The sequence below is a fragment of the Mauremys reevesii genome, linkage group 1, assembly GCF_016161935.1.
Source record: "Mauremys reevesii isolate NIE-2019 linkage group 1, ASM1616193v1, whole genome shotgun sequence".
NCBI classification, from domain to species: Eukaryota; Metazoa; Chordata; order Testudines; family Geoemydidae; genus Mauremys; species Mauremys reevesii.
Genome location: NC_052623.1, coordinates 158096883 through 158123044, shown reverse-complemented (window position 1 = coordinate 158123044; position 26162 = coordinate 158096883). Strand labels below are relative to the sequence as shown.

Genomic DNA, 26162 nt, shown 5'->3' with positions numbered 1-26162 from the left:
ACCCAGACCCAGATTGCCCCACACAAAACCTTCTCAACCCACACCTGGATCCCCCCATAGTAAGCTACTCCACACTTGGATCCTGCCTTATAGAACCTGCCTGCCCACACCTGGCACAGAGGGGCAGGGTCCTGGGGTGTGTTTCTGCAGCAGGCACGATCCTTGAGCTGTGTCAGGATTGGGTGCAGCCTCACCGCTGAGTCCGTGTCCCAGGACAGGGGAGCCACACAGTGACCTCCCACCTGTGTGCAGCCAGTGGCTTGTGCTTCCCAGTGCCATGCTGGAGACTCCACATTTATTTGACAAATAAAATTTGCACAGTTTTAAAATTTTGTGCGCAACATTTTTTGGCACAGAATGCCCTCAGGAGTGAAAGACTGACTTTCTAGCATGCAGACACACGATGAACCAAGCAAGCAAATTGAGAATGTCGTATTGTACAACTAAGCCAGTCCCAAGAATAGACTACAAGGTTTAGTCCTCTCTTTCTAGCAGGCAAGCTCCAGCAACATACACTGCCCTGTGGAGCCTCACTGGGATATCTTTTATATACTCAAATAGAACCTATCAACCTTAAACAATCATTCTTCAGTCTCTCCTTAAGCCTGGAGGAATCTCCTCACACTTATGAAGCAGTAATAGAAAAAAGGGAGCGGAATCTAGTTTTCTGCCATCTTACTGCCAGCAACATAAAACTACATGCTTTTAGTAATCATTCATCCAAAACACACTGTGCAAGAGTTAGAGAGAGCTGGATGTCTGGGAAACACGTACCCAAAGATAAATCAGCCATCTGAGGTTAAAAGCTGTATGTTCCAAGGCAGCTAGCTAATCTAATGTGTGGTAAATGTTTGCAAGAAGCACCAAACAGCTGCTTTTCAGAATTTGATACCTTCTTGCTGCACCACAGTTATAGGACTAACCTCCTACAAAAAGCTTTATTTTTTTAAACTAGACCATTTCATTCTTGTATGCTACAAAATAAAAGACGGTTACTCACCTTTGTAACTGTTGTTCTTCGAGATGTGTTGCTCATATCCATTCCAATTAGGTGTGCGCGCGCCACGTGCACGTTCATCGGAAGATTTTTACCCTAGCAACACTCGGTGGGTCGTCTGGGCGCCCCCTGGAGTGGCACCACTATGGCACCGGATATATACCCCTGCCAACCCATCCACCCCTCAGTTCCTTTTTGCCGGCTACTCCGACAGTGGGGAAGGAGGGCAGGTTTGGAATGGATATGAGCAACACATCTCGAAGAACAACCGTTACAAAGGTGAGTAACGGTCTTTTCTTCGCGTGCTTGCTCATATCGATTCCAATTAGGTGATTCCTAAGCCTTACCTAGGCGGTGGGGTCGGAGTGAGATGTCGCAGAATGCAAAACTGCTGAGCCAAAGGCTGCATCATCTCTGGACTGTTGAACCAGAGCATAACGTGAAGCAAAGGTGTGGACCGAAGACCAGGTAGCCGCACAACATATCTCCTGGATAGATACATGAGCCAGGAAGGCGGCAGATGAAGCCTGAGCCCTGGTAGAATGTGCGGTGAGGTGGCTCGAGGGTACATGAGCCAAGTCGTAACAAGTACAGATACATGCCATTACCTACGATGAGATCCTCTGGGATGAGACAGGTAGACCCTTCATTCGGTCTGCCATTGCGACAAAAAGCTGGGGCGTTTTACGAATGATTGTGCGCTTGATATAAAATGCGAGCGTTCTACGGATGTCTAGGGAGTGCAACTGTTGCTCCCGTCGTGATGAGTGCGGCTTCGGGAAGAAGACCGGAAGGAAGATATCCTGGTTGACATGGAATGCCGATACCACTTTAGGGAGGAATGCTAGGTGTGGACGTAACTGCACCTTGTCCTTGTGGAACAAAGTATACGGTGGGTCCACTGTGAGAGCCCGAAGCTCGGAGACTCGCCTGGCCGATGTAATGGCTACGAGAAAAGCTGTCTTCCAGGACAGGTATAGCAATGAGCATGTTGCCAATGGCTCAAATGGGGGAGACACAAGTCTAGTTAGAACCAGGTTGAGGTCCCATGTTGGGGGGGGGGCATCGTACTTGTGGGTATAGGCGCTCCAGGCCCTTAAGAAATCTAGAGACCACAGAGTGTGAGAACACGGAGCGGCCACTCCCCCCTGGATGGAAGGTAGAGATGGCCTCCAAGTGTACCTGCAATGAAGATACCGCCAGGCCCTCCTGTTTGAGAAACCTCAGTGGGGGTAACGCTGTGTGACCCGCACCAGCAGAAGAAACGCTTCCATTTGGCCAGATACGTTGACCGGGCGGAAGGCTTCCTGCTACCCGGGAGTACTTGCTGTACTGAGGCAGAGCAACGCAACTCTGACTGGTTCAGCCATGCAGCAGCCACGCCTTGAGGTGAAGGGCCTGCAGGTCTGGGTGGCGAAGTCTGCTGTGGTCCTGTGTTATGAGGTCTGGGTGGAGTGGAACGGTAATCGGGTTGACTAGTGACAGATCGAGTAGCGTGGTGTACCAGTGCTGCCTGGAGCGATCAAGATTAGGTGCGCTCTGTCCCTGCGGAGTTTCAGCAGGACCTTGTGAACCGGCAGGAACAGCAGGAAGGCATAAAGCAGCCAGTTCGTCCAAGGCATCAGGAATGCGTCCGAGATCGACCCCGGTGAGAGGCCTTGGAAGGAGCAGAACATCTGGCATTTCCTGTTCTCGCAGGAAGCAAACAGGTCTATGTGGGGAAATCCCCACCTCTGGAAAAACCGAATGAACAACATCCAGGCGTATCGACCACTCGTGGCAGAGGAATGACCTGCTCAGTCGATCCGAGGTGCGCGCCTTAGCCATGAGAAGACGTGTCCGTCGTCAGGGACACTGAGGGCTGAGGCGGATGGAACGGTAGCCCTGCACACACCGGGGAGGGAGTCAGCCACCAGTCTAAAGAGCCTAGAGTGCTTAGGGGAATGGTGACTATTGTGTCTATTGAGTCCCTGCTCAGGCAGTATACCGAGTTGAGCCAAGTTTGTAACGGACGCAGGCGGAGCCTGGCGTGCTTGGTTACGAACGTGCATGCCGCCATGTGGCCCAAGAGACTGAGACAAGTGCAAACCGCGGTCGTCGGGAAATTCTGCAGACCGCGGATGATTGTTGCCATTGCTTGAAACCGTGGCTGTGGTAAGCAGGCCCTGGCGAGATTGGAGTCTAGGGTCGCTCCTATGAAGTCTAACCTCTGTGTGGGAACTAGAGAGGACTTCTCTATATTGATCACCAGGCCTAGACGAGTGAATAGGTCCCTGACGACGCCCACATGCTGGGCGACTTGTGTCTCTGAGGTCCCCCTGGAGGAGCCAATCGTCCAGATACGGAAACACGTGTATCCGACGTCGGTGGAGATATGCAGCGACCACGGCCATGCACTTCGTGAATACCCTTGGGGCTGTGGAAAGGCCAAAGGGCAGGACTGTGAACTGGAAGTGTTGAAGGTCGGCTATGAAACAGAGGTACCTCCTGTGCGGAGGAAAAATAGTGATATGAAAATATGCGTCCTTCATATCGAGGGCGGCATACCAATCTCCAGGATCCAAGGACAGGATAATGGTCCCCAGGGATACCATACGGAACTTCAACTTTACCATAAACTGGTTGAGTCCTCGCAGGTCTAAGATGGGTCTGAGACCACCCTTTGACTTGGGGATTAGGAAATAACGGGAATAAAACCCCTTGCCCTTTTCGTTCTTTAGCACCTCCTCTATAGCCCCCATGGCAAGGAGCGACCGCACCTCTTGCAAGAGGAATTGCTCGTGAGAGGGGTCCCTGAAGAGGGACGGGGTGGGAAGGCGGGGTTGAAACAAATTGGAGGCGGTATCCATATTCCACCGTGCATAGGACCCAGAGATCCGAGGCTAACTGGGACCACGCCGGGAGGAAGTAGGCGAGACGGTTGGAGAAGGGAGGAGAAGGATCCCGGCCTGTAATTGGTACGCCGTCCTCGGGCGCACCTTCAAAAAGTTAGATTTTGGTCCCGCTGGTGGTTTCGAGGGACCTTGATTTTGGCCCCTTGGGGCCCTGATTGGCGTCTATGCCCACCTCGGCCGCGCCGTCTGTCAAAGTCCTGCCTGTTTCTAGGAACAAAATATGGACGGGGAGGTTGGGGGCAGAAGGGTCTGCGTTGGGTCACTGGCGTGTGCATGCCTATCAAACGCCTTATGACCCTATTGTCTTTCAGGCTTTGCAGCCTAGGGTCAGTCTTCTCAGAGAAGAGGCCTTTACCATCGAACGGCAAGTCCTGGATGGTGTACTGCAACTCGGGTGGAAGGTTGGAAACCTGAAGCCATGAGATACGCCTCATGGCAACACCTGAGGCCAGAGCCCTGGCTGCTGAGTCGGCTGCATCGAGCGAGGCTTGGAGGGAAGTTCTGGCCACCTTTTTTCCTTCCTCCAAGAAGGCCACGAACTTCTGGAGGGAGTAGTTCCGTAAATCTCCTCACCTCCGCCCATGTGTTGTAATGATAGCGGCTGAGGAGGGCTTGTTGATTCGCCACCCGGAGCTGTAAGGCGCCCGCCGAGTACACCTTACGGCCGAGCAGGTCCATTCGCCTAGACTCCTTAGATTTTGGGGCTGCCGGCTGCTGGCCATGGCATTCCCTCTCATTAACTGATTGAACGACCAGTGAGCAGGGAGGAGGATGGACATATAAATACTCGTACCCCTTAGAGGGCACCATATATTTATGCTCGACTCCCCTGGCCATAGGTGGGATGGAGGCCAGTGATTGCCATATAGTGTCTGCATTGGCTTCAATGGTACGAATAAACGGTAGGGCCACTCTGGTGGGAGCATCAGCCGACAGAATGCTCACCACCGGGTCCTCCACTTCTGAGACCTCCTCTACCTGGAGGTTCATGTTGAGTGCTACCCTCCTGAGGAGGTCCTGGTGGACCCTCAGGTCGATTGGAGGAGGGCCCGAGGAGGATGTCCCTGCCAACGCCTTGTCTGGAGAAGAGGAAGAGGAGACACCTGGGACGAGAGGGTCCTGCATGGCCTCTTGCTCCTGAGCAACCTCCTGCTCCAGTGGGACTGGAGAGTCCGGTGGGTGGACTGGAGCTTCCTCGGTATCAGCGGGAGGTGGACGGCTGATTGTCGCCTCTGGTACCCGGTGCTCTGATGGTGCCAAGCGGGACGGGACTACTGGTGCCCCTTGGGCCTGGTGGTATGCCCAAGGCATCCAGAAGGACGACTGGGATGGGCCTAGGTCCTGGGCCTGTGCCTCTTGGAAGACCCCGGTGGGCACATCAGACTCGCGATTCTGCACATAATAGCTGTCCGCGCGGGATGACTCTGAAATGTGCCTGGAAGGCCATGGAGGAGCGGAGAGGCCCTGAGCAGAGTCCATGTCTCTAGCAGGCCTAGCTCTACTCGGCACTCGGTACCGGGAAAGAGATTGGGACCTGCGACCGGAACGGTGCCGGGAGGTCAACCGCAATCTCGAGGCTTGGCGTCGGGAGCGGCTACGGGAGTCACGGTGCCTGGAGCGGTGCCGGGAGCTGGAGCGGTGCCGAGAATATCGGGCCGGCGACCGGGATGCCGACCGGAGCCGCAAGTACAGAGGAGAACGGTACCAGGACTGCAAGCGGCGACAAGAGCGGGAGCGCTGTCAGGACCTGGAACGTCTGTGGGACCGTGATCTAGAATGGTGCCGGTCTGCTGTGCCGACAGAGGGTGGCTGAATCAAGGCCGGCTTGCTTACAGACTGTATTGCCCGCACCGGCGGTGCCGGGGGCGGAGGCAGCATCAACTCTGTCATCAAAATCAGATCCCTCGCCGTTGAGAACGTCTCCAGCGTGGACGGGATATTAAGCTCTACCATGGGTCTAGCCGGGGAGCTGACAGGCACTGGACTCAATGGCCCTTGTGGGACTGGAATCGACGGTGCAGACGTCAGTGCCGCGGCGGGTGTCGGCGCCGGGCGGTCCAACTTGGACGAGCTCTCTGGCTGCGGTGCAGGTGGCACGGAAGCAGCAGGAATCTTAGTCTTTCTCGACCTCGGGGAGAGGGAGCGGCGTCGAGACGGCCTCGCTGCCGGCGACGGGTGGTGCCGAGGAGCCTTGGCCGTACCGGCGCGGTCCGGTGCCGAGGAGGTGCTTCTGTCCGAAGAGTGACCAGCGCTCGGTGCCGAAGGCTGAGGGGTGAGAGCCGCCTCCATGAGGAGCTGCTTTAGCCTAATGTCCCACTCCTTTTTTGTTCTTGGCTTAAAAGCCTTGCAAATGTGGCACTTAGCTGTCAGGTGCGACTCCCCAAGGCACTTCACACAGGAGTCGTGCGAGTCTCCTGTCGGCATCAGCCTGCGGCAGGCCGAGCATGGTTTGAAACCCGGTGAACCGGGCATGGGCCCCGGCACCGGGTGCGGGGAAGGGGCTATTCCCCAAACCCCTCTTTATTATTATACTAAATATACTATAAAGTAATAAACTAAAGTGAACTATATAAAAGTTTTTAACTATATACACAACAAGGAACGAGAGAACTACGAGTAGCTAGGGAAGTGGAGGTCAGCTAAGCCGCGCTCCACTGTTCCAACGACCGACACGGGCGGTAAGAAGGAACTGAGGGGCGGATGGGTCGGCAGGGGTATATATCCGGTGCCATAGCGGCGCCACTCCAGGGGGCGCCCAGACGATCCACCAAGTGTTGCTAGGGTAAAAATCTTCCAACGAACGTGCACGCGGCGTGCACACACCTAATTGGAATCGATATGAGCAAGCACTCGAAGAACTGCTAATTTGTTTGATAAAAATATGATCCCCAATGCCAAATTTCCATGTTTGGATCCTAAACTGCATGAAGATATTTTCAAAAATCTACAAGATTAAGTAGTCAGATCTTCAAGATCCTCATGAGAATATATAATAGCTCTTCATTTAACCACCCATGCTACATATGATTCTTAAGTGAAATCCTTGTTAAAAGCAGAGGAAGGAGAGGTAGCTAAGAATTACTTTATCTATACAAAAGATTACAAGTGGCACATGGCAGCTACTTTTCCCCTCCCAATCTTGAACTCATATGTGATAGCTGACAAGATTGCCACCTTACGTTTTCAGCAATGGGGGATGAAATTCACTGACAAGGGGTTCTTTCAAATCTTTTCAAATAACATTTAGGTTTTGAGAAGGGCCAGTTATTCAATCAAAGGGATTACACATACATGGAGATGTTACATTAGATTAAGTTTAGTTTGTTCCATTTAAAGTGCTTTACGTCCACACACAACTTTTTTCCAAGTGAATTATTTGGCATCTTAGGTCACAATAACTAATTCTTCTTGCAACAGGTTTAACTGAGTATGTTCGCTTTAAGGTTCATGCGGACATTCTTAACTACTAAACTTTTGGCAGTCCTCCAGTTACTATCCAACAGTGCATGTTTTCACACCTGCATTGGCCTGTCTGGGTACCCTCCAATGGTCCAGAGACATCTTGACCGCATATCACCACTGCATTTAAAAGCAGCCAGGAATGTCCCTTTTTGACAACAGGTAAAAGTGTATTCATACCCCCAGAGTCACATAACCATTATAGAAGCCATACCCCTACCCTTCTGCAAGGACCTTGTGATGGTCTTGGACTTGATTGCCCTTTTTGGAGACCTGCATAGTCAGTCCCACTTAGAGAAAAGTCACTGGAATCCAAACATCTACAAATCACTGTCAGAGCAAACATTAACGAGGCAGCATTCCCAGAACTGGTCCCAATGCCAAGTCAAAGCAAAGGAGCTTGGGCAGAAGTACCTGAAGGCAAGGGACCAGAACAGGACCGCTGTTAATGCTTCCACTACTTGCCCATACTGAGAGGAACTAGACAGCAGTTTTGCAAGCAATGCCACCAACACACCCAAGAATTATGTGGTAGATAGTTTTCCCAGACAACACAGCAAGCACCCAAGAACCCACAGGAAGTTCCTTTAATCCCATGTATACCACGTGATCCAACAACCAAAGATTTTTCTGAGCAGCCGAAAACTGTACAATATAGCAGCTTTGGACATGACATATGAACTTCATTTGTACAGCCATATAGAAACTGCTGTGGAGGAAAGCCAGCAAGCATTATGAAATATATTATAATACAGTTGCACAGGTGGATTTAAACAACTTTTTTTTTTTTTTTTAAAACAGGTGCCAGATGTTTGCTGCCAAGTTGGGTGAAGCTAGGAGCCCCTCCAACTGCTCAGCTTTAAAATTCCTCCATTCCCTATAATGTGCTCAAAATGGTATCCATGTCATAGACTGCAGTATCTAACCCTACAACAATTGGCTACACTTGTCACCTCCATACCCTCCCCGTTCCTGAAATGGTTCCAGCTTCCTCTCTGTTCACTATCCGCATCCGTTCCCCTTACCCTTCTTTCACACCAACTTAAGGTGTCATCACCACAGAGGTTTAAAAACCTACAACACAGTATGGAAGGCAAGTTTATTGTAGAGGCAGATACCAACAGAAGAAGTACTTAGCTTATTAATACATTCACCTTTTAGCCACGGCATTGGGGGCTAGTCTTAATTACACCTCTAGCCCGATATAACGTCACCTGATATAACACAAATTCGGATATAACGCAGGAAAGCAGCGCTCTGGGGGTGGGGCGGGGCTGCACGCTCCAGCGGATCAAAGTTCAATATAACGCAGTTTCACCTATAATGTGGTAAGATTTTTTGGCTCCTGAGGACAGCGTTATATCGAGGTAGAGGTGTACTTCTCTTTCAGCCCTATATTTCTGTGATTCGAATACTTAATCATACTTTACTCTCCCTTCCACAACGTTAAACTCTTTAGTGATGTTATATTTTTCTGTAAATGACAAGTACAGAATAATGCAGACAATAAGGAAAGGGGAATGGCAATGTGCTGGAGTCCAGAGGGTGATCATTAGGGTAACAATGGCTTGGCCTGGTCTCCCCATGCAAGAGATAGGGAGACCCAGTCCACTGTGGTGCTCCCAGGGCTCTTGTGGTGCTCCCAGGATTGGGCCAAAAGAAATCTGATGAGGTTCAACAAGGACAAGTGTACTTCGGATGGAAGAATCCCATGCACTGCTACAGGCTGGTGACCGACTGGCTAAGCAGCAGTTCTGCAGAAAAAGGACCTGGGGATTACAGTGGATGAGAAGCTGGATATGAGTCAGCATGCCCTTGTTGCCAAGATGGCTAACGGCATATTGGGCTGCATTAGTAGGAGCATTGCCAGCAGATCGAGGGAAGTGATTATTCCCCTCTATTCAGCACTGGTGAGGCCACATCTGGAGCACTGCATCCAGTTTTGGGGCCCCCATACAGAAAGGATGTGGAAAAATTGGAGAGAGTCCAGTGAAAGGCAACAAAAATGATTAGGCGGCTGGGCACATGATTTATGAGGCGGCACTGAGGGAACTGAGCTTATTTAGTCGGCAGAAGAGAAGAGTGTGGGGAGATTTGATAGCAGCCTTCAACTACCTGAAGGCAGGGCTCCAAAGAGGATGGAGCTCAGCTGTTCTCAGTGGTGGCAGATGACAGAACAAGGAGCAATGGTCTCAAGTTGCAGGGAGGTGGTCTAGGTTGGATATTAGGAAAAACTATTTCACTAGGAGGGTGGTGAAGTATGGAATGGGTTACCTTGGGAGGTGGTGGAATCTCTATCCTTAGAGGTTTTTAAGGCCCAGCTTGACAAAGCCCTGGCTGGCTTGATTTAGTTGAGGTTAGTCCTGCTTTGAGCAGGGAGTTGGACTAGATGACCTCCTGAAGTCTCTTCCAACCCTAATCTTCTATGATACTATATGACTATATAAGAACCTAAGAATGGTCACACTGGATCAGACCAATAGTCCATGTAGACCAATAACCTGTCTTCCATACCCAGTTGATCAGACCCAGGTTCTAGCAGTCAGGCTTAGGGACACCCAGAGCATGGGGTTGTCCCCCTGACCATCTTGGCTAAGAGACACTGATGGACCTATCCTCCATCAACTTACCTAATTATTTTTTAATCCAGTTATACTTTTTGCCAGCAGATTTTAATGAAGGCCAAAATTTCCACAGATGGACTATGAATTGTGTGGAAAAAGTACTTCCTTTTTTTTTTTTTTAATTTAAACCTGCTGCCTATTAATTTCATTGGGTGACCCCTCGTGCTTGTGTTATGTGAAAGGGTAAATAACACTTTCCTATTCACTTTCTCCATACCATTCATGATTTTACAGACCTCCATCATATCCCCCCGTTAGTAACACCTTTTCTAAAATGAACAGTCCCACTCTTTTTAATCTTTCCTTGTATAGAAGCTGTTCTATACCCCCTAATTATCTTTGTTGCCCTTTTGTATAACTTTTCCACTTCTAATATATCTTTTTTGAATGGAGGCGTAGGCATACCATGGATTTATATAGTGGCATGGTGTTTTCTATCCCTTTCCCAATGGCTCCTAGCATTCAGGTTTTTTTTTTTTCCAATGCTGCTGAACACTGAGCAGATGTTTTCAGGGAAATATTCACAATGACTCCAAGACCTCTTTCTTGAGTGGGGACAGCTCATTTAGAACCCATCATTTCTATATCTATATATATATTAAAAACACACACAGTAATTATGTTTTCCAATGTGTATTACTTGCACTTATCAACACTGAATTTAATCTGCCATTTTGTTGCCCAGTCATCCAATTTTATGAGGTCTTTGGAACTCTTCAGTCTGCTTTAGACTTAACTATCTTGAGTAATTATACACTGTCTGCTAATTTTGCCACCTCGCTGCTTACCCTTTTTTCCAGATCATTCACGAATATGTTGAACAGTATAGGTCCCAGTACAGATTCATTCGGAACCCCACTATTTACCTCTCTCCACTATGAAACGTCACCATTTATTTCTATCCTTTGTTTCTTATCTTTTAATCCATGATGGCTTCCATTGCTTAAGTGCCCTTCATGAGGGACCTCACCAAAGGCTTTCTGAAAATCCATGTACGCTATATCCATTGGATCACACCTATGCATATGCTTGACGACACCTGCAAAGAATTCTAATAAATTGGTGAGGCACGATTTCCCTTTACAAAAGCCATGTTGATTCTTCCTCAACATATCATGTTCACCTTTGCATCTGATCATTCTGTTCTTTAGTAGAGTTTCAATCAATTTGCTTGGTACTGACGTTAGGTTTAGTGGCCTGTAATTGCCAAGGCAGCCTCCGGAGCTTTTTTTAAAAAAAAAAAAAATTGGCATCACTTCAGCGATCCTCCATTCATCTGGTGCAGAGACTAATTTAAGTGATAGGTTACACACCACAGTTGTTAGTTCTGAAATTTCACAGTTGAGTTCCTTCATAACTCTTGAATGAATACCATAGGCTCCTGGTGAGATTTTACTGTTAAATTTATCAATTTGATCTAAAACCACCTCTACTGACACTTAAATGAGGGACAATTCCTCATAGTTGTCACCTAAAAAAAATGGGCTGAGATGTGGGAATCTCCCTCACATTCTCTGTAGCAAAGACCAATGCAAAGAATTCATTTAGCTTTCCCATAAGAGCCCTGTCTTCCTTGAGTGCCTTTTTCACACCTCAAATGTCTCCTGACTATTTGGCAGGCTTTCTGCTTGATGTACTTTTTAAAAGCATTGCTGTTAGTTTGTGTGACTTTTGCTAGCTACTCTTCAAATTCTTTTTTGGCCTAATTATAACTTTTATACTTCATTTGCCAGAGTTTATGCTCCTTTCTATTTTCCTCAGTAGGAGCTGATTCCCAATTTTTAAAGTATGTTTTTTTCTCTAACTGACTCTTTTATTCTACTGCTTTGCTCTTATTCAAGCATGAATTTCTATCCATAGAGATTCTGTGGTACTGATTTAATTCATTTAAGATTTTTACTATATATCAGAACCCCGTTTATCTGACTCTCCATTTTCCGGGTCTCCATATTAACCGAACAACCAGCACATGGAGGTCCAGAAGCGGGTGATTTCTCCAGTGGCCGCTAGATGGTGCTAAAGCCTTCAACTTTTCCATTTTCCAGATTATCTGAATTTTTCATTATCCTATCTGGCCCCGGTCCCAATTAGATCAGATAAACAGTATTTGAGTCTATGCTTTCTTTCCCATATGCAGCCATTCCCTCACCAGCATAACCTGCTCTGTCATTCCTATATATTTTATATCCTGGTATTACCATGTCCCATATCACCATGTGAAGGCCAAGACTATTCAAAAAAGGAATAGGTAAATTCATGGAGGATAGGTCCATCAATGGCTATTAGCCATGATGGGCAGGGAGAGGCTAGGGACACCATGTTTCTCAGAAGCTAGGAATGGGTGGCAGGAGATGGATCACTTGAGGATTACATGTTCTATTCATTCCCTCTGAAGTATCTGGCTTTGACCACTGTCAGAAGACAGGATACTGGGCTAGATGGACCTTTGGTCTGACCCAGTATGGCTACTCTTACGTTCATCATTCCACCAGGTTTCTCTGATGCCTATTATATCAATAGCCTTATTTAATATTAGGCACTCACGTTCACCCATCTTAGTATTTAGATTTTTAGCATTTGTATACAAGCACATATAAAATTTGTCAATATTTAGTTGACAGCCTTCATGTGATGTAATTAAATGATACTTGTTTTTAAATTCTCTCTTCAATTCCTCCTTGTACTTTATCATCTTCTATCCTCTCCCTCTTTATAGGCTATAGAGTAACCCCTTTAATAAATCCTTCACTGAAGGATGTGTCTTTTTGAACCATGTGCTCCTCCACACCAGTCAGCTTTCCCCGTGCTTTTAGTTTAAAAGTCCTCTACAACCTTTTTAATTTTACATGCTACAAATCTGGTTCTCTTTTGGTTTAGGTGGAGCCCTTTCTTCCTGTATAGGTTGGCTCCTTTCCCAAAAGGTTCCCCCAGTTCCTCAGAAAGTGAAATTCCTCCTCCACCCACTACCGTCTCATCCACGCATTTATACTCTGCAATTCTGCCTAACTGACCCTGCTCGTGGAACTGGAAGCATTTCAGATAATGCTATCATGGAGGTTCTAGTCTTTAATATCTTTCTTAGCAGCCTAAACGTGGCCTCCAGGACCTGTCTCCTACTTTTCCCTATGTCACTGGCACCTGCATGTACCACTAACACTACCCAGATGTCTCGAGAGGTCCACAACCTTCATCCACAGAAGACAATTCACCATACGATTCTCCTGTTCGTCACAAACCCATCTATCTATATTTCTAATAATCAAATCCCCCATTACCATTACCTGTCTCTTCTTAATAACTTGATTTCCCTCCCCCAAGGGGATATCCTCAGTGCAAGAGGATGCCATAACATCATCTGGAAGAAGGTTCCCAACTATGGGATTGTCTCCCTCTGCTCCAGCTTGATGTTCTCCTTCCCAGGGACTTTTATCCTCCAGAACAGATAGAAGCTGTCAGACTGGGTATGGGACTGCTCTATTACGTCCTGGAAAGTCTCATTACGTACCCACCCCCCGCTTTGCTCCTCCAGTTCAGCCACTCTGATCTCAAAACCCTGTACTTCATCTCTGAGGGGCAAGAGTTGCTAGCACTGAATGCACACATATGCCACCTCTCCACAACGGAGGTAATCATACATGTTGCAGTCAGTGCAATACACTAGATAGCCCCCACTCTCCTTGCTACATGTTTTTTTTCCCTCCCAATACACAACAGAAGTACTTATTGCAGACAAGGCAGAAGTGTTGAATATTACTGACAATTCTACCATTTCCATCTTGTAATGAACCAATTCAGATTCTTAATTTATTTTATGTTAGAAAATGATGTATGATGCATTTCTTGTTTATTAGATTATTCATTTCTTACTCATGATTTGTGTCAAGCTCTATTTTGATGGCAATTGGAATTCAATTAAAATGCACAGAAACGGCATTTTATTATTAGTAAAAACTATCTTAAGAGTGCTGGGCACAAGATAAAAGCTTGTCAAACATGTTTCACATTTAATACTCCTTTATTAAACAAAAAAGTATGAGCTATAGTTAATTAATTGAACTTCTGTTTCTAAAATGATGAAGAACATGGTGACCAGAAACAGTATCTCACCCTCTCACGCTTACTTTTTATTAATGGAACGGGAAAAGAAAAACAAGCTTTCCCGCCCTTTTCAACTTCCAATTGCTTTCCTAACTTTAAATGAACTAGTCATTGAACTAAAGATGTAGAAATGAAGAAAGTATTCTTTCTGCACCTGTAGAAGCAGCTATTGTAGTCAAAAGCTTGTTTAGCACTTCAACAAACTCTGGTTCCAGGTGCTTCGCCAGTGATTTCCACTAATTCAGTGGTTTGCCTTTCATAAAACTTCAGCCACAAACACGTATTGCTTAATTATTTTTTATTTAATGTAAATGATTTTTGTAGATTATAGTGAATTTACACCATAAGACAGGGTATCATTTTCAAATTTTAAATAGGTTTGTTTTTTAAAAAAATATATAATTTAAATAAACTTTTTAAAAATCAACCATTTTTATCCACCCTGTTATTACTGATTAACAAGCAATGCCTTTTCCTGTGACTTAGCTTAAAATTTATTTTTTTCTGTCTTCATTTTTATGTAAGAGTAAAAGTGGATAATTGTCTAACTATTCATCAAAATAGAAATTGTTGTTTTAGAACCCAACTAAGCCACTAAAACTCATTTTTTTTCTGCTTTTCACTTTATACTCAACAATATTCAATGTATCATCACTTGCAAATTATGGTCAGATTGCCAATGCTCTTTATTTATACATAGTTCTTCATGGGATGAGTTTGTGTAGCATCCCATCATCCCCCTAGAAATAGCACCGAGCATTTTACAAGACAATAAAAATACAACAAAACAAATAAGATTTTTTTTTAAAGCCTAAATGGAAAGTTAGTGAAAAATAGGCCCAACACTAGTAATTCTAAAACTATTTTTGGGATAGGAAAAAGTGTTATGATGGTCTCAAAAAGTCAAATGACAAAATTATATAAAACTCAGGTTTGAATGCCACACAGTAGAGTATACCATAGCAAAAGAATAATCACTTGCTGACTTAGACACAATGGTGAAAATCCTGAACTGCAGTTTACATCTGATTAGACATAACCTGTCAGGAGGTCTTAAACATAATCAAGACCAGCAATCCATCTGTGTGTTTTATACTCATATATTAAGTGAGAAACAGTAGAAAAATACTCTTATTTGAACAATATAGTATCTACCTGTATGTAGATTCATTATAGATTCACTTCACCAATGTACAGTAGATTTTGCACTGGTGCAGTTTGAAACCTACATCTCTCCCTAACATTTGGCATATGATCCTTTGACACTCAAGTACAGAAACTTCTAAATAGTCTCACAGCAGCAGCTGAAAGCTGGTATAGTGAGAACTATAGCAGCTGGGCCAAATAATTCACCATCTATGCAGTCTCCTTCATACAACCAATTAAAGTGTTGCATGTAAGTTAATTGTAGAATAAGGTTACAGGTTGAGTTACATCAGATATCACAATGGATAAGGATACATACCTTACTATAACTGAAAGCCTGTACTATTGCACAGGTGTACTTTGTAAAGTCAAAAGGGCTGAGAATTTAAACACTGGATAGTAACAGATGGCAAAGACCAGTGATGGTTGAATCTGGTGATATTCTAAACAAAAAGAGCTATCAACCCCGCTAGTAGCTGTTTCATCGCTTCACACTGACAGAAATATTCTAAGCCTCAGAGTGAAAATCCTGGAATTTTATTATATAGATGAGGCCTTTTACATGGCTTGGAGATGGAGCTTTTTCTTGCCATCCCTTCAAAAAAATCTTTTTTGGTTTTGGTAGCTTAATTGGTGATACTTATCCCCAGAAAAAATTAAACTAAACGCATTTCAACAAAAGTAATCAAAAATTAACTGTTAAACGATTTGTTTCGCTCCAAAAAATATTTAATTACAAAGTACATAAAGACAAGCTATAATACTGTCACCTAAAATGCACTGGAAACAATTTGAGCTGCAGGACTTCCTATGATTTTGTTGCACAATTTTTCTTTGAATCAGACATTGTAACCAAAACAAAGATATTTTCCAAAATACACATTAAGGAAAAGAGGAAAATCCACACAACTGAGAAGAGAATCATTCTCCAGCCCCAACTCAGGCAGCTTTGCAACTGTTATTCCAACCTGGCACTGCAGTAGAGCCTACCTCTTTCTTAAGGGAAATGAGGATGGTTGGTATGTACATTCCTACTGTCATAATATACCTAAGTAGCCCCACCCTAAAAAATTTTAGATCAGAAAAGAGGGGGGGGGGGATTTTCTTAGTTCTGTTCCAAGAATGACTAAAGTAAAAGTAAAGCCCAACAGCAACTATATCATATGTAGTGACAGCACAATTTAGAATAATGTCCCATTTGGATGAGACCAAGCAGCAGCAAAACTGGCCATTTTGTACCAGCCACACTGTGCTTGTAATACCAAAATGAAGGTTACTTACCTGTAACCAGCATTTTGTGAGATGACCTTTGCATGGTCCCACTCTTGGGATGTGCAGACTAAGACTTCAGTGCATCCCAAGAGTAGGAACGTGCAGAGGCAACTTGAAGAAAAACAGTAAGATATTAACCCGGTACAAATATAAAACATTTTAAACAGATTAGTCAAATAAATGTAACCTGTGATTAACATCAAAATCTCTTGGATTGTGCAACAAAGTAAATTATTTCTTTTAAACATATTCTTTTAATTTAAACACAGACACTTTGAGCTAAGTTTAAGATCAAATACGCCTAACAAAAATATACAACTCATACTGCACACCAACACGACAGTGAAATGTCTATTGCATAATCCAGCATCTCTTCTGAGGTGAGCTATTAAAACGTGAGCCAGACAAGTGATCCAAATCAAAAAAAGCTTAGATGCTTAACATAGAAATGATGCCTACAGCATAGACACAGTTAGAATAGATTGCTTGATAATTAACCAATTGTCCCTGCACTTTCATTTATTTAACCTAAAGGTTACAATGAATCTCAAAGCCTATGTATAGCATAATATCAAATCTCTGCTTTTTTTAAAAATTATCATCCCTTTTTAAGTTCAACTGCTATCAGTTTTTAAGAATGACCTCAGCTCCAAAACCTCTCCTGATTGCACACTTCTCAAGTGGCTGTATAGTAGTGGACCTTCTGAGGATACTAGTCCAGCTAGAGTAGCCCCCACCAACTGGTCCTCCCGTGCCCAAAAGAGGGAGTGACCAGTAAATCCATGTAGAACCAAAAAAGTCTTTCCTCCTTCAAATTCCTTTTGTACACCTGCATGCAGGGAGCCTCTCTAGAGCTAGGATCACACAATCCCCTCAGGGCCTTCAAATCCTGCCCTTCCCTCCACATACAACAAAACATATTTTATCCAACTACAGACAGCGCCCCATGTCCAGTCAGGGAACAGATTGAGCAGAATTTGTCAAAGTACACTCTGATTTCATATGCTACTCAAAGACAACAAAAAACTGATAGAAAGCTATCAGTCAAAAATTAATACATAAGAACAGACAAGCGGCCATACTTGGTCAGACCAAAGGTTCATTCAGCCCAGTATCCTGTCTTCCGACAATGGCCAATGCCAGCTGCCCCAGAGGGAATGAACAGAACAGGCAAATCACCAAGTGATCCATCCCGTGTTACCCATTCCCAGCTTCTGGCAAACAAAGGCTAGGGACACCATCCTGCCCATCCTGGCTAATACCCTTGATGGAACTTATCATTTATGACTCAATTCAGGAAAGCATCATTATTCACAAGATCGCTTAAGCATATGTTTAAGCATATGTGGGCAGAAAGCTGGCTAGATTGTCGGGCTCAACAGGTAGTGATCAACAGCTCGATGTGTAGTTGGCAGTTGGTATCAAGCGAAGTGCCCCCTCAGGGGTCGGTCCTGGGTCCAGTTTTGTTCAACATCTTCATTAATAATCTGAATGATGGGATGGATTGCACCCTCAGCAAGTTCGCAGATGACACCAAGCTGCAGGGAGAGGTAGATATGCTGGAGGGTAGGGACAGGGTCCAGAGTGACATAGACAAATTGGAAGATTGGGCCAAAAGAAATCTGATGAGGTTCAACAAGGACAAGTGCAGACTCTTGCACTTAGGATAGAAGACTCCCATGCACTGCTACAGGCTGGGCACTGACTGGCTAAGCAGCCGTTCTGCAGAAAAGGACCTGGGGATTACAGTGGACGAGAAGCTGGATATGAGTCAGCAGTGTGCCCTCGTTGCCAAGAAAACTAATGGTATATTGGGGTGCATTAGTAGGAGCACTGACAGCAGATCGAGGGAAGTGATTATTCCCCTCTGGTGAGGCCATATCTGGAATACTGTATCCAGTTTTGGGCCCCCCACTATAGAAAAGATGTGGAAAAATTGGAGACAATCCAGCAGAGGGCAACAAAAATGATTAGGGGGCTGGGGCACATGACTTACAAGGAGAAGCTGAGGGAACTGGGCTTATTTAGCAGCAAAGAATCCTGTGGCAGTCTGCAGAAGAGAAGAATGAGGGGGGATTTGATAGCAGCCTTCAACTACCTGAAGGTGGGTTCCAAAAAGGATGGAGCAAGGCTATTCTCAGTGGTGGCAGATGACAGAAGCAGCAGAAGTGGTCTCAAGTTGCAGTGGGGGAGGTCTAGGTTGGATATTAGGAAAAAACTTCTTCAATAGGAGGGTGGTGAAGCACTGGAATGGGTTACCTTGGGAGGTGGTGGAATTTCCATCGTTAGAGGTCTTTAAGGCCCAGCTTGACAAAGCCCTGGCTGAAATGATTTAGTTGGGGTTGGTCCTGCTTTGAGCAGGGTGTTGGACTAGATGACCTCCTGAGGTCTCTTCTAACCCTAATCTTCTATGATTCTATGAACTTTAAGCATGACACAAAGTTAGTCACATGCTCAAGCACTTTTCTGAATATAGACGGACTTAAGCGTTTTCCAGAATTGGGAGCTTAAATCAGCATTACAGAATTTTGCCATATGAAAATAAAATAATGTACAATATTGTTTCTACACTCAGTGTCAGGTAAAGAATTTTTCACCTTTACAATCTTGCCACCTTTGCTTACACTTGTTAACGATACCATTATTAATATAGCCATAAATGTGAATTTTTTTTTTATTTTTATTTTTATTTTTTTTAGAATCTGCATAAATGACTACTTCCTTGTTCACAGTCTAAGTGAATTCTAATACAATACTGAAAGTACTTCAAATAATAATGCCCCACGGTCACCATGGAAATCAAAAGTACATCAGGAAAAATGCCCTTGGGTTAAGTCCAAAACTTGCGCAGAAGCTTTCATATGATTGCAATTCTCTCAATACTCAAACATGCCCAAATAGCTAACAGGGTTTATTTATGAAAAATTGCAGTAAAGATGATAAAAACAAAATTCCACAAAAAACATGACCAGTTTTTGGAAGTGTTAGCTAGTTAAACAAAAAAGTGAACTGAGGAAAAGGTTTCCATTTTTAACTTAGACAAATTGCATGTAAAGAAGGAGGAACATTTCCATTAATACGAATGTTACATGGCAAAAAATAGATGCTGCAGAGTTATATCCATATTAACCCACATTAGAAATCCAAACATTTAGAAGACAATTAGAAAAAAGTAAATATGTACAGACCTTCCAGTAGTCAGATTGTAAACTGTAGTACCTCTGGTAGGCAGATAATGCTGCAATAGAGAAAAAGGTGGGGTTTTTTAAAAGAACAAGACTGAAAATAAAGCCTTAAGAGTATGCAAATATGCAATATGGAAATGATAAATAATTTAATAAAAGTAACACTAACGATAACTATGCACTGTTATGGATAGAGTATTTCCTGAAGATTACAATTTTGCTGTAGAACGTGTCTCAACCAAAAAGCGAATGTTATCATGATTTAAATAAAATTAAATCAAATAGTATTTTAAAGTAAGTTTATGAAAGAAATCTGCTTGCTGAAATTTTGGTTTTTGACAATGCTGCTATTGATTAAAAAATTTAAATCACATAGCATGTTTACAGTGCTCTCTGGTGTCTTGCATAGGAAGAAGAGCAGACTGATCTGCAGAAAGATTACAGAAGAAGCACCCTCTCCCCTTCCATAATCAGATAAAGTGTGGGGACAGTGGGAGGAAAGCTTCAATTTTATCCATCACCTACCGAGACCAAGACCATTATGAAAGACAGAGCTCTTAAGATAGGTCTAGAGACGGCACCCTGGTATGAATCACTGAATTACCATTATTTGGATTGAGTTCTCAACAAATCATTGTTCCTGCACCTTACTGCTCTCCCCTCAAAAAAAATCTGGTTAATAGGTTTAGTCTTTTGGCAAGTAAATGTCTGGTGATATAAAAAAAATAAAATTAAAAAAACAAAAAGTCAAGCCCCACCTTTGCTTCTTAATGTACTCACTGCAAGACGGGCATAAATGCAGGGCTTATGTTCTTATAAAAATAGTTGCCATGCAAAAAACACAAGTAGCATTTTAAATAATGATTCATTAATACCTTAAAAAGTCAATATTTTCAACTCTGAAAAGTATCAGTTTTATAAGAAATTTAATTAAGTTTAACAGTAGCATCCAATCTGCGCTAAGAACTTTCCAAAGACTCAAAAGGGACTGTCTCTGCTTTGAGGAGCTCACAATCCAAGGAAAGACAGGAAAGCAGACCATTACGGGGAATGGGAAAAGCAATAGGTTTTCTATATGCAAATTAACTCACTGAAGCACCACAAAGTGGGTGTCTAATTTACAGCATACTTTGTAAGTGCATGCCCTACATACTCAGTTACATAACAGACCAAGAGCCATTCAAGACTTTCAGAAATATTGCAGATAATTAAGAGCAAGAATATAAATATATATTTACAAAAACCATGTATTTCTAGATCAAGCTCCTCACCATACAATTGGATCTAATCTGGGACTTTCGGGGAATACTATCATATTACATGAAAAGTATGAATGTAAAAGATCTAACGCAAGTTAACAAACTATATGCAAAGTTAAGGCAAATATTTCATCTTTTACACCTGACATCCATAAGTCCAAAATCATCAATTTAAATTACAAATATAAAAGCAAGCTTAACTGATTTGTTGTATTTTGACGGTCAGCCTTATTCTTAAATTTGATGTTATTTTGACAAGCCATAAGGATTTGGGGGTTGTTGTTTTTTTGGTTAGTTTGTTTTAAAAAACTGCAGTTACTCTCTAAAGGGACCACATTAACATTTTCTGCTGCTTGCACCACAAGCTATTCTAGATTTACATTCCTTCTATTTACACCTATCTACCCCACAAGTCACTTTTACTCCTCAGACTGAACACGATTAATAATGCATAGTACTTATATGTACAGATGTATAGCTTATCTGAATAAGACTATTCTGGAAAGAACTCTAGACACTTAATCCAACTGATCATTTCATGACAATTAATTCAAACACAATTTTAAAAATATATATATATAAAGTCTCTTATACAATAGGGTGGGTGGGTGGGTGGGGGTGGGTGTGGTCTAAAAAAATCAGCATCTTAATCATAGGCTGTGATACTGTACAGTATCATTAACAAATGGAGTCTTTCCCCATTTACATGCCTCAGATATTCATACTGAGTTTAGTGTACAGACAAGTAATTTTTGAACACATGGATGACCTTCCTCTGCCAATCAGCTATAAAACAAAACTTTTCTTTCTTGTAATGTTTCAGATTCTTATAGCAGGGAGTCCACCTAAAATTGAAGGAAGTTACAAGATTACTGTTTTTAAACAATAAAAGTAATTTTTAAATCAGCATATTAAAGATTTAACAAACTGTAGTAATTAAAAGAACATGTTTTTAATACAGAAGTATATTTCATTATACTATAATAATCTCCAAGAAACCAACATTTTAAACAGTCAAGTTTTTATATTAATTTTTTAAAGAAATTTACGCACAAGTAATACATGAAGTAGGAAATTTTTTAAAGTCTTGTGAAAACCTCAAAACTGAGAAAACTTAAGTTTTACCATTCATTCTTTTTTTAAAATTTACTCAGCTTTGAAAACAAACGTCACTGGTCATTTTCACTTAGGGTATGTCTACAGTACGAAATTAGGTCAATTTTATAGAAGTCAATTTTTAGAAATCGATTTTATACAGTTAATTGCGTATGTCCACACTAAGTGCCTTAAGTCGGTGGAGTGTGTCCTCAATACCGTGGCTAGCATTGACTTATGGAGTGGTGCACTGTGGGTAGCTATCCCACAGTTCCTGCAGTCTCCACTGCCCACTGGAATTCTGGGTTAAGCTCCCAATGGCTGATGGGCAAAAATATTGTCGTGGGTGGTTTGGGGTATGTCATCAGTCGCCCCTCCTTCCATGAAAGCAACGGCAGACAATCATTTTGTGCCTTTTTTCCTGAGTTACCCGTGCAGATGCCATACCATGGCAAGCATGGAGCCCAGTCAGCTCACCGTCACCGCTGCTGTTGTGAGCATTGTAAACACTTTGCGCATTATCCTGGAGTATATGCAGAACCAGGCTAAGAGATGCCAGCACAAGGAGGATTTTGAGGAGGACATAGACACAGACGTTCCTGAAAGCATGGGGTCTGGCAACAGGGACATCATGGCAGCAGTGGGGCTGGTTGATACAGTGGAACACCAATTCTGGGCCAGGCAAATAAGCACAGACTGGTGGGACCGCATAGCGTTGCGGCTATGGGATGATTCACAGTAGCTGCAAAACATTCGCGTGTATAAGTCCACTTTCCTGGAACTCTGAGTTGCTTTCCCCCACCCTGAAGCGCAGGAATACCAAGATGAGAGCTGCCCTGACAGTTGAGAAGCAAGTGGTGATAACCTTATGGAAGCTTGCAACGCCTGACTGCTACCAGTCAGTTGGGAATCAATTTGGAGTGGGCAAGTCTACTGTGGGGGTTGCTGTGATCCAAGTAGTCAATGCAATCATTGACGTTCTGTTATCAAGGGTAGTGACTCTGGGAAATGTGCAGGTCATACTGGATGTCTTTGCTACAATGGGGTTCCCTAACTGTGGTGGGGCGATAGACGGAATGCATATCCCCATCTTGGCACCGGACCACCTTGCCAACCAGTACATAAACCACAAGGGGTACTTCTCAATGGTGCTGAAAGCACTGGTGGATCACAAGGGACATTTCACCAACATCAATGTGGGATGGCCGAGAAAGGTGCATGACACTCGCATATTTAGGAACTCCGGGCTGTTTGAGCAGCTGCAAAAAGGGATTTACTTCCCAGACCAGAAAATTACCGCTGGGAATGTTGAAATGCCAATAGTTATCCTTGGGGACCCAACTTACCCCTTCTTCCCATTGCTCATGAAGCCTTACACAGGAATCCTCGACAGTAGTAAGGAGAAGTTCAACTATAGGCTGAGCAAGTGCAGAATGGTGGTAGAATGTGCCTTTGGACATTTAAAAGATTGCGAGCACTGTTTGCTGAGTAAGTCAGACCTCCACGCAAACAACATTCCCATTGTTATTGCTGCTTGCTGTGTGCTCCATAGTATCTGTGAGAGTAAGGGGGAAGACATTTATGGCGGGGTGGGAGGTTGAGGCAAATCGCCTGGCATCCAAATTTTGAGCAGCCAGACACCAGGGTATTTAGAAGAGCAGAGCAAGGTGTGCTGACCATCAGAGAGGCTTTGAAAACCAGTTTCATGACTGGCCAGGCTTCGGTGTGACAGTTGCATGTGTTTCTCCTTGATGCAAACCCACCCCCTTTGTTGATTTTAATTCCCTGTAAGCCAATCAACACCCCCCTTCAAAATAAAGTAACTATTGTTTTGAAACCACGCATTCTTTATTAATTTAAAAAAATGAGATAACTGACAAAGTAGCCCGGGTGGGGTGGAGGAGGGAAGGACAAGGCCACATTGTTTACTGTAGCCACACTAAAAATCAAACTGTTTGAATTATGGCCTTCGGTTGCTTGGGCCATCTTCTGGAGTGGAGTGGCTGGGTGCCTGGAGCCTTCCCCCCCTCTCCCGCGTTCTTGGGCGTCTGGGTGAGGCGGATATGGAACTTGGGGAGGAGGGCATGCAATTATACAGCGGATGCAGCGGGGGTCTGTGATCTTGTTGGCTTTCCTGCAGCTCCAACAGGTGCTTCATCATGTCCGTTTGCTTCCCCATTAGCATCAGCATCACCTCCTGCCTCCGCTCTTCACACTCACTTAATTCTTTCCTGGCCTCTGCCACTGAATGCCTCCAAGCATTAAGCTGTGCCCCATCAGTGTGGGAGGACTGCATGACCTTGGAAAACATGTAATCGCAACTGCGTTTTTTTCGCCTTCTAATCTGCGATAACCTCAGGGATGGATATGATAGGGGGAGCATAGAAACATTTGCATCTGGGGGGAAATAAAAAGGAAGAGTAAAATCTAAGATGATACATTTCTGAGAACAAAAGGGAGACTCGTTCACAGTGAATCAAGCAATTCACAGCAGATAGCACATGTGCTTTAGGTACAAGGTCACATTTTACCTTTTATATTGAGCGCCCGCCAGTATGGTGACACATCACACACGGCTGGGCAACAGAATTCGGTTTCCAGGCAGCCATGGTAAGCCAAAGGGTATGCAGTTTTGGCTCCTAACACCTTCATAACATGTGGGAATGTTTTCAAACTGCAGCGCCCTCTTTCCCAGAGCAAGCAACGGGTTGGGTTTCACATTTAAAAGGAGGGGCTGCGGTTTTGAGGTGGATGTGCAGCACATACCTACCCTCACCGCACGCAGCTATTCTCTAGGATGATCCCTTTTAGCCAAGCACAAACAGCCCAGCATGAATGGGGTCCTTTTACTGTTCCCTTACAAAACTTCCCCTATTTTAACCAGGTGACCATCAACGATACCACTCTACTGAGGCTAACACAGAAAGACATAGACCAAATATTGCTTGAATGAGACCAAAACCCAGGACAATTTTCTGCCATGCTTTGTGCTGCAATTATTCCAGACTACTTGCTACTGGCTTGGCATGGTAAAATGTCCTACCATGGAGGACGAAATGAGGAAGTCCTCCCCAGAAACCTTCTGCAAAGGCTTTCAGAGTACCTCCAGGAGAGCTTCATGGAGATGTCCCTGGAGGATTCCCACTCCATCCCCAGACATGTGAACAGACCTTTCCAGTAGCTGTACTGGCCGTCAATGCATCCCAGTTCTTCAGGGCAAATCAAATGTTAAACACTATTGCTTTTAAACCCTGTACTGTAGTTACAAATGTGCACTCACCAGAGGTGCCTTCTCCGGCTTCAGGTCGGGGATCCCGCCTTGGGAGGGTATTGGCTCCACGGTGAAGAAAAGTTCTTGGCTGCTGGGGAGAACAGATTCACCACTTGCCTGCTGTGCCTTCTCCTTCTCCTCCTCCTCTTCCTCATTCGCAAAATCCTCCTCCCTGTTATGTGAGACTCACACCTTGCAGGTGTCCACAGACAGTAGGGTCTCCACCTAGAATACCATGCAGCTGGTCATAGCAATGGCATGTATGGGGCTCTGACCCGGAGTGACCGTTTGCCTCCTTTGTCTTTTGGTAGGATTGCCTGAGCTCCTTAACTTTCACATGGCACTGCTGTGTGTCCCTGTTGTAGCCTCTGTCCAACACGCCCTGTGAGATTTTGGCAAATATATTTGCATTTCTTCTTTTTAATCGGAGTTCAGCCTGCACAGATGCTTCTCCCCATACAGCAATCAGATCCAGTGTCTGCCTTTTGGTCCATGCTGGAGCTCGTTTGTGATTCTGTGGGGGACTGCATGGTCACCAGTGCTGCCGAGTTTGCCACGCTGACCAAACAGGAAATGAAATTCAAAAGTTCCCAAGGCTTTTCCTGTGTACCTGGCTAGGGCATCGGAGTTCAAAGTGCTGTCCAGAGCGGTCACAAATGGAGCACTCTAGGATAGCTCCCGGAGGCCAATACCGTTGATTTGCGTCCGCACTACCACAAATTCGAGCCAGCATCTCAGATTAAGAAAATTAGTTAATGAAATTACAGAGCTGACAACTGTTGCTGAAAAGTCCTACACAAATATGGAAACACCTGTGGGCTTCAAAAAAAAACAACAGACTTACCTACTGCCTTGAGGTGAG

The 26162-nt window shown here is 44.2% G+C and overlaps 1 protein-coding gene across 9 annotated transcripts in view; it reads right to left on the bottom strand.

Moving 5' to 3' along the window:
• Positions 1 to 26162, bottom strand: part of KDM6A (lysine demethylase 6A) — a 288340-nt gene that overhangs the window by 192900 nt on the left and 69278 nt on the right. For all 9 annotated transcript variants that reach the window (XR_005598273.1, XM_039538040.1, XM_039538068.1 and 6 more), the window contains exon 4: positions 19679 to 19728. Coding sequence is in view for 8 of the 9 variants with exons in the window: in XM_039538040.1 (XP_039393974.1) it covers positions 19679 to 19728 (50 nt within the window). In the remaining variant the exon portion in view is untranslated. The remainder of the gene's footprint in view (positions 1 to 19678; positions 19729 to 26162) is intronic.